The 16,846-nt window shown below is 44.6% G+C and overlaps 1 protein-coding gene across 1 annotated transcript; it reads right to left on the reverse strand.

The window, feature by feature from the left end:
- Positions 1-259: 259 nt before the first annotated feature.
- Positions 260-1,373, reverse strand: LOC129601827 (uncharacterized). Its single transcript, XM_055500735.1, has 2 exons — positions 1,031-1,373; positions 260-759 (listed from the first exon to the last, which is right to left on the reverse strand). The coding sequence occupies exons 1-2, from the start codon at positions 1,371-1,373 to the stop codon at positions 260-262; spliced, it is 843 nt and encodes a 280-aa protein (XP_055356710.1).
- Between the last annotated feature and the right edge of the window lie 15,473 nt (positions 1,374-16,846).

A 16,846-nucleotide genomic window follows, 5' to 3' on the forward strand; every position in this document is an offset into this window, starting at 1 on the left:
TCTTGCTCAGCTCGCTACGAAGTTCCTCATGTGAACCATTGCAGTATGGACTTCCAGAGCAAAAGTCAAAATAATTGAAACACTCGACTAAATTATCAAAAACGCATGCAAAAAAACACTAGGAGGACGAAAAAGGTGGAAACAAAATTCTCTTTGCAGCGACTGCACATAACGCTGTGCTAGCTTTTCTATTAGGTAATGGCTGACCGCCCTGGGTGGGAGGCTTCTTATTAGAAAAGCGCATCAAGAGAATCCGGCTCTACAGATTGCCAATCATGTGAGCAAATTGGCGGTAATTTATCTTTCCATTCCCGTCGGGGTCTCCCTCTTGAATCATCTGATCCACTTGTGCAATACTGAAGTGAAATCCCAGATTTGCCAGCACATGGCGTAGTTCGATTGCATCGATCATTCCATCGCCATTTGGGTCAAATACACGGAAGGCATCCGGCGCTTGAGCGAAGTTATCAGTGTCGCGCATCTTCAGACGCATCATGCGTACGAATTCTTCAAAATTCACGTGACCATCGTGATCCATGTCCGCACCCCACACCATCTCCTCTGCGTTTTCCATGCTTATCGGATCACCAGCGCACACCATGACAGCACGGAGCTCCGCTGGCGAAATTAATCCATCCGAGTTAGCATCAAATGCATTAAATGCATCGCGCATCCACTGTTCGCTTGGTTTCAACCCATCATTGTCGGTTGGCGTTTCCGCAGCCGTGTTGGAAAGTGGGTCGACCAGTTCTTCCAGCGCTATGTAATAAAAAATAGCCGTTTATTAGTAAACCAGAATAGTATAACGCTGCGTGGTACTAGTCGTTAGGCGTCACTGAGGCGTGCGGTACGAATTTGCACACCAAAATATTCGCATTTATAACTTACAAGAACTTGAATATTTACTGTATGTATATATATTTAAATATGTTTTCATGGCGCATACGAATCGCACGTTAGCTCTATGCTCGGTTCTAACAAAATATACATAACTAAATCAACAAGTCTATATCAGTGTTGTAAGCAATACCTTGGTAGGACGGTCCCGCATGAAAGGGGAGACGCGGGTTCCACAGGTTCGTACGATCGCCAGGCTGTGACGCGGGATGTGCCTTCAGCCTCGAAGCCCGCTTGAATAACAGCGCAGAGAAAACTAGGAAGAACCCGGCGGCCACGAGTAGGAAGACTCCAAATCCAAATGCATCGATTTCTAATGGGGCGAATACCAGGACAGACCCACCTACCGCCGCAGCGCAGCAGAGGAGTGCCAGGATGCGGGCAGCGCGCTTAGTGGTCTTTTCGTTACACGTAAAACAATCCCAGCCCCAGGGGTGTTCTACTAGATCGTGTTCAAGAGTTATTGGATAACTCATTTTATGGTCAACTTTGGATACAGCAGTTTGGATATGGCGAGAGGCAGAACTAGAAGTAATAAGAGACACTCCGAGCGCAAACGATCTCTTTTGCGAGTGAAGTTGCTGAAAACATTAATCGGCTGAAGGTTTTAGCGTGTTAACGAACCCTAAAGTATATGTGGGCAAATGCCTTATGACTCATTTGTATATGTGTGTATTAGAGACTTATTGCTGTTTCTAGCATTCATTATGCTGTGCATAGAAAAAGGTCATTGCGCAAGACGCCAAAAGTCTAGCGTATGGGCAGTCGACTGATCTTGTGCCGTTACAGAACGGCAAAATTATAGCATCAGACAAAACATACGGCTTTGGCTTAAAAACCGGCTTCTGTGCAGCAACAGCAGCCAGTAGTGGTCAAGGTGTCAAACCAGTTCCGACCCTATGTGAAAGTCGATATCGCGTAATCTCCGAACCGTTCGGTTCGCACAAAAGCTGAGCGGTATTCGCATTTTTTTCCTAAAACGTGCGCGAAAACGCTTTTGGCACAATTTTTCGAGGGAGATGACGTTTTCCTTCTTGCACAAGCGCGACGGAATTCTTCTGCGAAGAATTTGATAAAAATGTGCACCGGATGTGGTGGCTCCAGCAGCGACGAGTGGCGAGCGGGTGACTTACGAACCACAGTCTCCAGCTCCGTCAAGTATTCCTCGGCATTTCCAGGCCACTGGGCAAAGCGATCCCGCTCATTCCCTCCAAAGTGATCTTTAGTACTTCTCGCTTGGCTTTCTTTGTATCTTCGACTTTCGATTCCAAAGCATTAACACTATGCAAAGCATTTGCATTACGCTGTGTCTGTTCGCTTTGTGAGATCAGACAGGAAATGTCAACGTCGACCAGTTCGTCTGCGGCTTTCTTGGCTTGTTTCAGTTCGCGTTCGCGTTTGGTATTCCACTGCATGAACTCATCCGTTCAATCTGGAATATGAAACTCCTGAAGAGAGATAACGGCAACCAAATGCACTTTGGCCGGCGGCATGTCCAACAGATCTTCCGGCCGGTGTCTACGTGACGTGGACCACGTCTTCGGTCTTGCGTTTACAGCTGATTACGGTCGACTCAAAATCACCGCTGGCATGATATTACGGTATTATCCCTATCGTACTCGTCCCTCCGTCATGGCGCCCACCGTCAGTTCGAACCTTTCCTAAGGCCAAGCTAAGTAATATGTGAAATTGTGTGAATTATATATCCCCAGGTGCTCAGTCCGGGTACTTCGGTACTGACTGGACGGATGTCCGGGCAGATCGCTGCCGACTGGACGCCTTACTAAAGTAGTCCGGGTACTGGCGACAGGTGGGTTGGTGGTGAGCCAATTCTGCCTGTGCCTGCGACCCACGACGAAAACCTAATTGTCCGGGAGCTCTGCTCTGTCTGGACGCTGTGCAGTTTGTCCTGCCAGCTGATCGATGCAGGGTTAACCTGTATATCGATCCTGAGCACAAATCTGGGTAAAACCTAACAAAGTAGGGACTCAATTCTCCTGGCCAGAGATTGATGTTCCCGAATTATTCTTAGCCAGCGAACAGACGTGTTCCTGGATATCTGGAGCGGAAAGTTGCGCAACAAACTGCGAGTAGACAGAGTCGAAAGCAGAATTCTTAAGCTGAAGTACGTATGCTGCGAGCAGTGCCGAAGCATACAAAGTGTGCACACAATCTTGAGCGTAGCTAAAGCGTGGACAGCCAGAGCAGTGCTTGAGCTGTAAAAAGTGAGTGTTACGAACACGGAGAACAAAAGGCGTAGCTAACGTATCCGGGTTAAACAAAAGACGGTTCTCGGGTTCAAACAAAAGAAGTCAGTGCAACGAGCGCTGAACAAAGAACTGAAGTGAAAAAGTGAAAAAGCTGAAGAATGGATAATTCGAAAAGCACGGCGTCACAGCCTGTAGTGCAGCCGAAGTTTACAAGACAAGCAGTAAAGCAAGGTGCAGCAGAGCTGATACCGGATAAGTTTATCGTGCCGATTGGCGTTAAAATCGAAGCATTCCTTAACGAACTGAATGTTGCACCCAAAATCAGGAATATGTGGCAAAGATTTCGTTACCTATGATAACGATGAAGCCAAATGGGAAAGCCACCGACAGGTTGGCGAGTGTGGTTAGAACACAGAGAGCTGCCGACTAATATTACGAAACTGTTTACTGTTGAAGCTTATAAAGCTGCTATGCAGAAGTTTAATGCGCAAGTGCAAGCTGTTCAAACAGCAGCTGCTGATGCGTATGAAAATGCTGGTGAAACGGTGGAAAAGGTTGTTTCCCTTTGCTTTTGTACAGCATAATAAGGAGCAGGAAGTTGATAACACAGCTGCTACCAATATCGAAAAGATATGAATGTGAGTATCATTGATGAAGATGTGCCAACTGGTGGGGTTGAACCACTATCTGCACAGCCGTTCTTTCAGCGTAGTACAGTGGCTCCCGGTCAGAGCGACGAACAGAATAAAACGATGGACGTGATCCATCCGTTACATGCCGCAGTGAGGCAGTTTTCCTTAGATCAGAACAGTTTGATAATACTGTTCAGGCGTGGGAAGGCAGAATAGAAAATGAAAAGATTTCGGCGAAATGAAAGAAATGGCCAAAGCCGGTTTAAATGCAACGGAAGAAATGCACATGAAGTTTGTAAGGCACGTGGTGTCATACACTAAGTGATGACAACGACGCCTTGAAAGAAGATGTGAAGAAACGAGATGAAAAAATAAATGATTTGGAAGAAAAGATGAAGAAGCACGACGAAGAGTGCAAAGAAAATGTCAAAAATTGAATACTGAGATTTTCGATTTGCGCGTTTATAATGACAAAACAAAGATGAAGTGGACCGTGTACGAAACACGAATAAAAATCTCGAAAAGCAGTGCCATGATTCAATGGTCAACAGTGGTAAACTGCAACGTGACCTTATACGTGCGCAGAGAGAACGCGATGATCTTCAAGTGAAATTAAAAGCAGAAGAATCTCGAGTCGATACAGAATTGAAAAAGAACGTGACGACCTTCAAGGTCAATGGATATGCATTGAAGATGAGTTCGATAAAGCAAAAACGCGTGAAAAACAGCTGGCCGAGTGGGAGGCCAGGCTGCAGCAGTGGGAAAACACTCTGAAAACAAAAGGTGGCACTGTCAGTGGCCAGACTGAATCCCGGATACATACAAGTACGTTTGAACGGGAAGCGGCATTTGATGCAGCACCGAAGCTTACGTCTGGTCAACAGTCGCAGCCGCATATAAGCCATAGGGTGGAGTTTAACGAAACCCACCGCAGTCGTGATTATGTACCCGTACGTAATAATGATTACGGGTACGAAGACGATATGCGCAGAGCAGAAGACGCGCAGTGGGAAGATGCACAGTACGAAGATAACGAACAACCGCGTGTAAATACTCGTACCGACGAGTTGATTGAGCGCAGTATAGCGTTAATGGAGAAATTTGAGAAAAGTGGTAAAAGTACAAAAGAAAAGACCCATTACCCGCAAAATTATAAGGGTACACAAGAAAGCGGGAAAGTGGAAAAGTTTATACTTGACTGCGAGCGCTGTCAAGACTTGAACGGTTGGGATGACAAACAGCTAATTGATAAGGCTTTGTCAAACTCACTGAAGGATGATGCGTATTTGTGGTACGCAGACCATAAAAAGAAGAATCCAGATAAAGACTGGAAGTACTGGAAGGGAGTACTTCTAAGTCATTTCTCTTCCGAGAGTGATCCCGCAGAGATACGGCAGGCAATGTATGCCCGTGTATTTACTGACGCGCATACGGTCAACTCGTACGTGGATGGTTACCTAAACTGGTTTAACACATTGGGAACAAGTGAAGAAGAGCGTGTGTCAATCCTTATTCAAGGATTAAGACCGCACAGATGGCGCTGGTTTGAAAAGTTAACTGAGTCCAAACCGAAAACAGTGGAAGAAGTGTGTACTCAGTTGAAGACGTTCTACAGTTTAAAGTCGCAGCAGGTTGAGTACAATAACACCAAAAATCAAAATAATAACAACAATTATTACGGTAATAATGGCAACCGTGGACGCGGTGGATACCGCGGTAATAACAATCGTGGCCGTGGTGGCCGAGGCGGATACGGTAACTACCGCCAAAATTCTTATGAACAATCTGGAAGTACGTACGAGAAAGGTGACAGTGTGAAAACTGAAAATAATCAGAACAGCGGCCGACGGCCGTTTATGATCGGAAACGTTGAAATTGATCTTAATAAATGGAAAAATGATGCCGGTCAGCTGATTTGCTTTAAGTGCCATGAGCTGCACCCTGCAAAGTTTTGCACATTTAAAGGCAAATTTAAGGAGGCGACACGTGAACCGCCCGCGGACGTGTTAGCACGGCACAACAGTAGAAGAGCGGAAGCACGAGCCATGGAAGTGTGCAAACTTGGCAAAGATGTGCAAGTGAATGCATTATCTGTAGAGCGAATGCAGCAACTGTCGCAGTTTTCTGATGCAGTGGAAAAGGGTTTTGAAGTCGCGTTACCGACTCTGGATGCACAGGCTGTTTATGTACTTCTACCTATGAATGACAACGATGAAGTAAAACATTGGTGGATACTGGTGCAAGTATCTCCATAATGCCACTGCACATAGCAGAAAAGTTGAATGTGACTGTTCTAAAATGCCCAGCGCATGTGTCAGATATCACTGAATACTGCCGCAAATGACGTTACCGATATTGATCCCTTGTGTGGTATTGTCCGAATCGAATTATTCGGTATTTGCTACGAACATGCAGTGCTAATTGATCCCAAAACAAAGTTGATTTTGTATTACTGGTACAGATTTTGGACAGCTAAACCGGTTGCGTTTGATTTCAGTACGATGGCTTTCAGGCCTACTCGTACAGACGCCGGCTGTCCCAGATATCACCCGAGAGACTGTGTGAAAATTCTCGATTACGTGCAGCAGCACAGCTTTAAACCGGTACTGAATCCCGGTGCACGTCCATGTTCAACAATACCTGCATGGTTTGACACTGGTCGTGCACTAGAGTACTGTAAAGTTTTCGACGGAAGTAGTGTTACGTACGAGCACTTAAATAAATGGCTGAATAAAGAGCGGCCGACAATGGCTGTGAAGAAAGCGGAAGTACAGACTACTAGTACAAAACGGAACGAAGTGTCACCGCAAAAGTCATTTGCAAAAGCCGTGAAAGGCAATATTAAAATCTTAAAGAAACCGCACAATGCGCCCGGCGCAACGTCAAGTTTGCGGGGGTGCGAGCAGCCGCAACAGAGTACGAGTACTCAAGTTTGCGGGGGTACATCGGATGTTGATGAAGGTACGCTACCTGACGGTCAGTCTATGACGTTCGGTAACTCGAAGTTAGCCGAACAGCTAAATACAAAGTACCCGGCGAAAGCGTGGACACGCCCGGAGGGGCAACCGGAAAACCACGAGCGTGTAGTCACTGCTGATGAATATACAGATGACGCGTTCTGGCAAGCAGAACAGTGTAAATGTAAAGATACCAAACACTGGTATTATTTATATAACAACCCGTTGAAGACGACTACTGATTTTGAAAGAGACGAAATCGGGTTATTTCAAGTGTACCGCGGTTTGCTGTGTCGTAGACGAAGCGGAAGCGGTATTCCAAGAATTTTGGTGCCGTATCAATGGCAGATGAAGTTGGTACATTTTGTACATCAACGATTCCACGAGAAAAAACTTATCCCGAGTGATGTGTCCATACAGAAGTACTTAGTTACTAGGTACTACTGGTTTAATATGTACGATACTATTAAACAAGTATTGTCACAGTGTACACACTCACCAAAGTGCAAAAGTGAGGATGTGCACAGAACGATGGGACAGGAAATGCGAAGTTGGTCAGACCCACAAGTACGGGAAGAGAGAGGTGTGATTGGTGTAGGCCCATTCCAGTTTACGCACCCGAACAAATTCGATGTCCTTAATTCAGTTGAGTCAGAAGACGTTGGTGAAAGTTTGCAGGGAAAGTCACAAGCCGTGCAAAACACTGCAGCACAGCAGAAGAAATTCCCGGCAAAAAAGAACACGTACGGTAAACAACGTAATAATGGTCAAAAGCAGCAGTACGAGTATAATTTTGCTGGACGTCGCATCGGTACAGATAAACCGAAAGTAGTCAATCAGACTTTAGCTGATTTGAAGTCTGACGCCATCATTGAAGTTGATGGACAAGAAGTGAAAATGGTTCACAACGGAAGTGTGAACAATACCGAAAAACGTAAAGGCGCAACAGTGGAATGCCGCCGCATGGAAATATTCCCGAACAAATCGGTAACAGTGCAGCCAAAAAGTTATGTTGAAATCACAACGAGAATAAAAGGCGTGAATAACGTACAGTATAAACGCGCTGAGTTGTGTGGAAAGCCGTTCTTCTACGATGGTAGTCTACATACTGAAAACTCGCAGATGTTCATTGAAGATGGCGTACTTGATGTGTCGAACAAAGGTACATGTACAGTACGTATTATGAACATGTCAGATAAGCGTGTGAAGTTGGATAGGGATACTTCCCTTGGCAGTGTGGAAGTTGTGGATGAAATTCTCACTTCTGCAGACAAAGAATTTGATACTGCATATCACGAGTTGTACTGTACAGATAAAGCACAGTGCGAATGCCGTAAGGCAGAAGTCAATGCGGCAGAAGTCAGTACTAATCCGGAGACTGGAAGAGACAATAAAGAAAATAAAATGGGTCCATTATTAAAGCTGGAAAATATCGAACGTTTGTACAAAATACTTCGCGCAAACAAGGAAGTATTTCCAACAAAGGATAGACCGGTAGGATGCTGCAATATATATGAGCACCCGGTCGATACAGGTACAAGTGCACCTGTAAGACAGCCTCCGTATCGTGTGTCCTTCGAGGACAGGAAATGGCTCCGAGAAAAGACAAAAGAGATGATGCGTGATGGAATAATTGAGTTGACAAATTCCCGTGGGGATCGCCCATATGTCATTGTGAAGAAAAAGACGGTAGCCGACGGCTGACCGTAGATTTCCGAAAATTAAATGAAAAACTGCAGGGCAGCAGTTATCCACTGCCCAGAATTGACGACATATTGAATGCGGTCGCAAAGGCCAAAGTATTTTCAAAAATCGACTTGAAGTCTGGATTTTGGCAGATAAAGCTGAAAGAGGAAGACCGGAAAAAAGCTACAATGGTAGCTGAAGAATTTACATACCAATACAAAGTACTACCATTCGGTATGAAAGATGCGCCAAGCGCATTTCAACGAGCAATGGACTTGACTTTAGCCGAATTAAAACATAAGAAGGTACTCGTATTTATCGATGATATTATCTGTTTCTCAGATACGATTGAAGAGCACTTTCGTGATCTGGCAGAACTCCTTGCACGCTTGAAGGAGTGCGGCTGGACGATAAATCCAGACAAGTGTGAATTTTTCATGGAAAAAATATCATTTTTGGGTCATGTTGTCGATGGTAACGGTATCAGTACCGACCCGGAAAAACTGGAAGCAGTGAAATCGTTCGGTCCGTTGAAAGACCGTAAGGGAATACAGCGATTCCTCGGTATGGTCGGTTACTACCGACAGTTCATTCCCAAATTTCAGAACTTAGCTGAACCGCTTCAGCGTTTAGTCCCAAAGTCAGCAGAATTCAAGTGGGGACCGGAACAGGAACACGCAATGCAGCAGCTGAAAGATGCTTTGTGTTCTGCTCCGATATTGGCGCGCTTCGATGACCAGGCGCCGATACAGATGGTGATTGATGCTTCGAAAATTGCTGTTGGCGCAGTACTCAAGCAGTTTGTTGATGGCCACTGGCGGCCGATTGCGTATTTGTCCAAACTGCTTACGCCGACTCAGAGCAGAATATACTTCCCACTCGAGTTGGAAGCGTATGGACTCATTTGTGCGCTTAAAAAATGGCGTCACTTCTTGGCGTATAAAAAGTTTGAAGTATACACTGACCACGCCGCGTTAACGTTTTTTACGTAACATGCGCGATATGCATGGACGTATTGGTCGATGGGCATTGTATGCAGGACTACGATATGGTGCCAAAGTACATAAAGGGAGCAGCGAATGTTGAAGCCGATGCTTTGTCACGGCAGACCGGTAACATGAAAGAGCCGGAATCGAATGAGTCGGATGTCATTCCAGACTATCGTGAAGATGACCAGCCCGATGAACATACGGTGGCACAGATCGATGCAGTGCGTAAGAGAAAACTGTAAACAAGTACAGTACATTGACGCGTTCAGGGCTGAAGTTCGGTTATTCAACAAAACGGAGCGAAAGGAAGTGAAAAACAATACTGAAATACAGTTTGTACCTGAACAGCGTGCACAGTATTGGGTTGAAGAGCAGTCAAAAGACCGCGTAATTGCACATTGGAAATCACTACTTAGTGATCCTACGCAGGATATGAAGCCGTACCAGCGCCGGTACTTGAAAAAGTTTATTTTGAAACAAGGCGTTGTGTACTATCGGTACTCTGTAAACGGTAAAGATTTTTACTTATTTTATGTGCCGTACCAGTGGAGACAGAAGTTTCTGTTTGAAAATCATGATACGCAGTATGCCGCGCATCAAGGCATTGAAGCTACGTACAAGAAAATGCACGCGTACTATTATTGGCCGCATATGAAAGAGAGTGTCACTAATTATGTGATGTCCTGTGCACAGTGCCAGGCACGTAATCCTGTGAACCAGAAAACGGCTGGATTTTTGCAGCACAATCCTATTGTAAACCCGCGCAGCTGCTGGTCTATTGATGTGGCTAGCAGTTTACCGTTAACAAAAAACGGTAAAAAACACATCATGATTGGTGTGGATTATGGATCAAAGTGGGTTGTCGCACAAGCGGTAGAAGCGAATGACAGTGCTACGCTAGCACAGTTCGTATTCGAAAAATCATTATGCCGTTTGGTGTGCCGAAGAATCTCACGTCGGACAGGGGTCCAACTTCATGTCCGACATGTTCGGTGAATTGTCTGCCGTTATGGGAATTGCACATGTGCCGGTTGTTGCATACCACAATATGGGAAACGGGTTAGCAGAGAAGCGCGTAGGCGAATTCAAAAAAGCAATATCAAAGTACATAAACGATGAACAAACAGATTGGGATGTGTATCTCCCTGCTATCTGTTTTGCCTTTAACACGAAGCCGGTAAAACGCATTGGTGGTTTTACACCAGCGAAGTTAATGTATGGTGAAGACTTGCGTTTACCGCAAGACAACTTCATTCCGAAGTACGACGGTGACGAAGACTTCCCGATCCCTGCACATTTGTTTGTTCAGCATTTGCAGCTGACATTGTCAGACGCACTTGACCAGGTACGAGCGGAAGAAACTCAGCAGCGCTTAAAAGATAAGATCCGGTATGATGCTAACGCACGGGAAGTCGAGTATTCGATTGGCGATCAAGTAATGGTGCGTTCCATGGCGCGTACGAAAGGAAAACACAAGGCGTTTGAAGGTTTATGGCGAACTGGATACGAAGTTAAAGCGAAATTGTCCAGTATACACTACAGAGTGCAGTGTAATAAAAGAGGAGCAGTGAAACTGGACGTTGTACACGTATCGCAAATGCGACCGTATAACATGCGAAAACCTGATGAGCCAGAGCCGATTGATATTGAAGATATGAGTGCAAGTCACAAACCGCTTAAGCCTGTGGAAAAAGAACTGGAAGACGAGATCGAGGAGTTTCCCGTCAGGCCAGAATTACCTGAACCGGAAGTCCAAGACGTTCCCGCCGTTCCAGTTAGAACTCGTTATGGCAGAAATGTGAAACAGCCGGACAGGCTGATTAACAAACAGTAATCCCCGAAATCCCCGGGAACTGTCGCAACCGCCGCGAGACGGCAGGTTGATGCAGTATCTGTATGCTGTATGCTGCAGCCTTGTGGTTGAAAACAGCGCATTACAATTTGCAGCTGTACACATTTGAATTTATTTTGGGGCGGGCGAGATCTTGCAGCAGATCCCCAGAATGGACAGAGTGGTAGTGTTGGTAATGTTGTGCGTGATGGCGATGTGGATATGACTGCTGGTGGAGGAAATGGTTCAGTACCTGCACAGAATTCGTCTACTATTCCCTCTGGCCAGCAAGGTGGCTCAGCAGTTACGAGCGATGCGGACAAGGAGCGTGAGCGACAACAGCAGATTCGTCAGCAGATGGCTTTGGATGCCAGTAAGAAGGCTCCGCCGTCAACAGGTACTGAGCAGACTCGTTTCTCATTCTGATCGCGCTGATGATTCCTGCTGATTTATTGCGAATCTGATTACTAATTCCCTGTTGATCTCCGCTATGGGATTTTGCTCATTTCTCCCTTGTGATTTTTCTACAACTTGCTGACAGAATTCCTCAGTGCGAAAGTGGCGTTTTATTTTTATTTTTGTGTTTATCGCGGATGTTTTTGCCTAAATTTTCATCGGCGATTTTACGTTAATTTTATTTGGATTTTGCCACTGAAATTCCGATTTATTTTTCCGACGATTTTCCTGTTTGTGTTTTCTCCGACTGCCGTGTTTCCTACCAACTCACTTTTTCCTGCCAACTCTCACCTTCCACCCCGTCAGGATCCTCTCCTCATTCACCATCTCACTCAGTCACCAGTGGAGGAGGATCATGTCATTCTGGGACGGAGGATGGATTTTGCCCGCCTTGCCCAGTCGAGAGCGTGAGAACTCATTTTTATTTAGTTTTTATTCCTGTTTTTTCTGTTCTTTTCGTTTCTTTTTTGTGTTGGGTTCCCCAAGAGCCGTTTGCGGGGGTGACGGAATATGGTGTACGGTAGCGGCTAAGTACAGTACGTTTTCCATCAGTACTCGTACATGTTTGTACTTTCTAGCATTTTCCTTTTGTCTTCGGATATACTTTTGGTTGTTTCTACACGGACGCGCTTCGCGCCTATATAAGTCCGAGAGTTGCAGTCTTTTGGCATCAGTTGGTCCTCATTCGGAGTTTGGCAGTGTCGGAGTTTTTCTATTAAAATCTATCGTCGGAATGCAGTCAGATTCTCGCTTCGCGTAGGTCGTAGCGTATGCATATTATTTAGTTATGTCACATTGAGATTATCAGCTCATTCTCTGTCGTTGAGTCAGGTCGGTAGGATTGATATTACGGTATTATCCCTATCGTACTCGTCTCTCCGTCACCTCGACGGTTGCTGGTGCAGGAATTTACAGTCGAAGGAGTATCGCGATCACTGCCTTTGTCCGATTTCCGTGGAGCAACATCTGTTTCAGAGTTACTCTCGGCTGCGATAGCTTGAAAATTTCGGTAATCATCCGTCTTTTTGTACTCGTCCATTTCTGCGGCATGTTGTAGCTTCGCCTTTTCGGCTTGCTTCTCTTATATCTGCAAAATTAAAACCCCCATTTGGCAGTGTATAAGCAGAAATTCAAGTTCAGCAGTATTATATTTTCTATAAATTACAAGCACGGTACAATTTCCATCAAATCTTCGGATTCGCAAAGTTTTTTAAAACTCTGGTTCTTTAACAAAATCTTCGTAAGAGATATGAGCGCAGAAATGAAAAACCAAAAAAACACTTTTACGCAGCCTGAAGCTTCACTTTCTCGAAATACCCGTACCGGTAGGTGATTTCGGGAAAATGCATCTTTCCGAGGCGTACTTTTAACGCACGTTGCTAACAAATGCACGTGTACTCTGTATGTATCTTTGTGTCTTCGCTCGACAATGTCCGCCACTCCTGACCAACACGTTTAGTTGTTTCCGCTTCCGATAGCACATCTTTCGAATTCCGGCGTATTTCTTCTTGCTTGTCCAGTACAGGAACAACTTAATAGGCTGAGAGAGGCTTGACTGGAGCATCAGGATCTTTCTTGGCGCGCTTGCATTGCGGATGTCCACGTGAACGATACGAAAATCCTCGGAATTCGGCAGTATTCGCTGCTTACTTGCCACCGCTCGTCAAATACTGGACTGCGAGCCTCCGTGCCGTGACTTTCGTTTCCTTCCGATCCACTGGTATCCGCAGAAAAAGCACTTACTTTAGACATCCTGGAATTAACGCAAACATACCGTATACACAATAATTATATTGGCTACGCGACAGGTCGTCGCGGGACATTTAGTTTTACGGACATTTAGTCTAAGGACAACTCGTTTTTGTGGCAAATAATCATATGACTGTTGCCATACACTGCACCAGTCGATAATTTTTCGACTCCTCAAAAGTCTCGTGACCAAATGCCACACAACAAAACGTCTGCAGAACGAGTTGTCCCAAAAAAATTAGCCGCTGCGACGAAAAACATGTGGCGAAATGTCCCACGACGAAATGTCCCGCGACCACTTGGGCTGTCACGATTATATTATGGTGATGTAAGCACAGTAAGTCACGACATAGAGTAGGCACCATAGCCAATCTTTACTTATTTATTTAATTATTTACTTACTTACTTCCTTACTTCTACAGGCACATTACGTACTTATAAATGTAAGCATTGATGCCAATTCCAAAGTATTGACATAATTGGTATTATGTTGTACGAGTTTACGATGCGCATGTACGTGTGTTCCCTGTTGTACTAGCGATGACGTATGATCCGTGTTCTTATCGGTAGCTTCCGATCAGAAGCTGCGCTTCGTCGTCGGCTAGCATTCGGCAGTTACGGTGTGACTGAGTTGGACTGAACATTAATAAGATTAAAACGAGTAACATCATTGTGATCCTGTTGGTGTTTGTGCTGTGAGTGACCTTCGTTTAGGGAAAGCAGTAGTGTGTACCTAGGCGGAAGTTACAGTGTGGTATTCCTGTAGTGTGGTAGTGAGTTGGTGAGAGTGTGTTTGTGGCACCTGTTGTCTACGGAAGTGAGCAACAGAACCAACACCCATCTCCAGAGTTCCTTCTCTGCTGACTGCGGTCAGGTTGGTAGTAATACACGCGGTGCGTGTATTATGTCAGTATTTGTATTATGTCAAAATTTCCCAACTAGAAAATTTCCCACCGAACAATTATGAGCAACACGACTATAGCTACCGTACTGCAGTGTTAATCATTAATTTGTTTCATGTAGATCAATTAATTAATGTTAATTTTTAATTTCATTCACTAGTACTGGAAGCCGGCGACCTCCCTTCAGCGTTGTTTGGACTTGGACATACCCGGAACAACCACTACTTCGAAGTACTAACTGATATAAAGTAACTATGGCATTTCTCTGTACAGCACAGACACAATAACTATACTTTATGCAAGACAATACACAGAATACTAATCTACGGATTTGATACTGTAGTCCTTTGTTGTAATGTCCATCCAGACTAATCCAGTTACCACGGAGAAATACTCACAGCTTGTTGGGAACTGTTCCTTCTCGTGTTAATTGGAAGGGTTTTTATGCCGATCATGTTTTAGTAAATGATGATGGGGCAGACATTTGTAAACTGACTGAATAAAATTACTTTATTAATGGACATTACGAGTGAAGGATTACAGAAGTGTCTTTAGTGTCTTAAAGCAAATCTCTTAATAAAAAGTGCATGGTTGCAGTGTCAAACCTTACGAGACTTGGTACAAGTACTAGCAGAAAATAGGCTCGCGTTTTTTTGTGTGTGGGAAACTTTTTGTCGGCAATTTTACTGAACCGCCCGAAAAATTTGCACGAAGATGTTGTGACCTAGAGATAAAATTATTTGTAGCACCATGTTGAACCTACAGACAGTGATACATGTACAGAGCGCTGAGTATTTTCAGTATTCAACAAGCAAGGGCTAGGATCACGTTCCACTGATAGCCACTGGTTAAACAACTCTACTGGAAACATGTACCGCCTATCGATATCTCACTAAAGTACTCAATTCATGTCGTCGGTAATACAGTTTCGGAGATGTTCTAAACTTTCTGGATGTGAAATCAGTAGACGCGGCAACGTTGAACCGAACGGCAAATGAGAAATTATCGGAGAGCAAAGGCGCATGGTCCGCGCACGTAAATGGGCCCTGATTTTGCTGATGTTACCCGGCTGGGATTTTTGTGACAACTTGCGACTGCCAGATCCCAGATTTCGCGCTATATTTTCAACTAGTTGTCCCTGGCAGAATGCCGCGGTGCCCCAGAACAGGTGTATACTGTAACGACAAATTTCAATATGTCGCTCTAGAATGGATTACACACCCGTACCACAATAGACAGGTTTGTCCGTAGACCGTAATTACTAATTACCCACATCTTAAGTAAATCAAAGTCTTAAGTAACGCGCTAATTCGGGAACATCGCCATCCATTTAATCCACATCCGACCAAGTGCAAGGGTATGAGAAGAACATTAAGTTAAAGTCAACCGCTACTGTACATGCATTTCCATCTAGCGGTCTCCTGCAGCAAAGCACTCCCGCTTAACGCTTTATTGATTGCAAAACGAGTTGGTGCTCATATGAAATTTTCCTTCCGCTTGACTGCGGCTGCAGCCTGACCTAGATATTTACGTCAATGAAAGCTGTAAAATTAAGGTGCAGTTTAATACGGCATATAGCGCGTAATACGTAATAGAGGATAGCGCTTGTACTGTATAGTTTGTATAATTGTACGATCGTTATAATAAAGTATCGTATCTACGTGTAAGCCTAGCAAGCTCGTGTAGCGCTCCTTTCCCGTAACTGTATCTCGTACATGCTGATGTTCCCGGTGGATGTCCTATCCGGGTATCGATTTTCTTTTCATAGCAGCGTCAAGACCAACTTACTCACAACTGAATAAAGCTGTACGGCGTTCGTCTTATCGATGCTATGAAGTTTATAAACATGCGTACAGGCGTTGGGATACACTTGGAACTTGTAAATAATTATTAGTATTATTTTTTTGCCATTTATCTATAACGTCACATCGGCAAAAGGTTAAGTTTCGAGCCGTAGTCATAATTGTTGAGAGTCATCGCCACCTCGCCAGTCTCGATGGCTTTATATTAAGTTGACTATTTCGCCGACAGCAAGAAAATCCTCACGGTAACAGACTGCAATGATAAATGTTTGAGATGATATCCAGAAAGAAATGCGTCGACCATTTTAACTCTCGGACGAAACTGCCATAACACCGCAACTACCTGTGCAAATAATGTTATGGAATCGAACTGCCAGTGTTTGTTACGCACGCTTCTGATGGAGTCATGGAAAAGGGTGATCAAAATCAACGGCTCAACCGCTGCTGTTCTTGCATTGGCCCTTTTCCGAATCTACCTGATATCAGTGGCAATCGTTTCTAGCAAGCACACGGATTTTGTTCCGAATCAGGTAGCTGATTTGCGGAAGCCGTAGGTACTCATGCATCAACCTAATACGTACAATGTTATTGATTCCATAGCCAAAAATGGGATACCTGTTCAGATTTCAGTTAAATTTAATCAATGTAGAAATTTGGTTCAGTTTAGGAAGAAAGTTTAATTTGATAATTTGTACCTGATGCTGCTGGTACCACTGTGCCTCGGGCCAAATTAAA

The sequence above is a fragment of the Paramacrobiotus metropolitanus genome, unplaced genomic scaffold (genome assembly GCF_019649055.1).
Source record: "Paramacrobiotus metropolitanus isolate TYO unplaced genomic scaffold, Prichtersi_v1.0 Parri_scaffold0000282, whole genome shotgun sequence".
Classification (NCBI taxonomy): domain Eukaryota; kingdom Metazoa; phylum Tardigrada; class Eutardigrada; order Parachela; family Macrobiotidae; genus Paramacrobiotus; species Paramacrobiotus metropolitanus.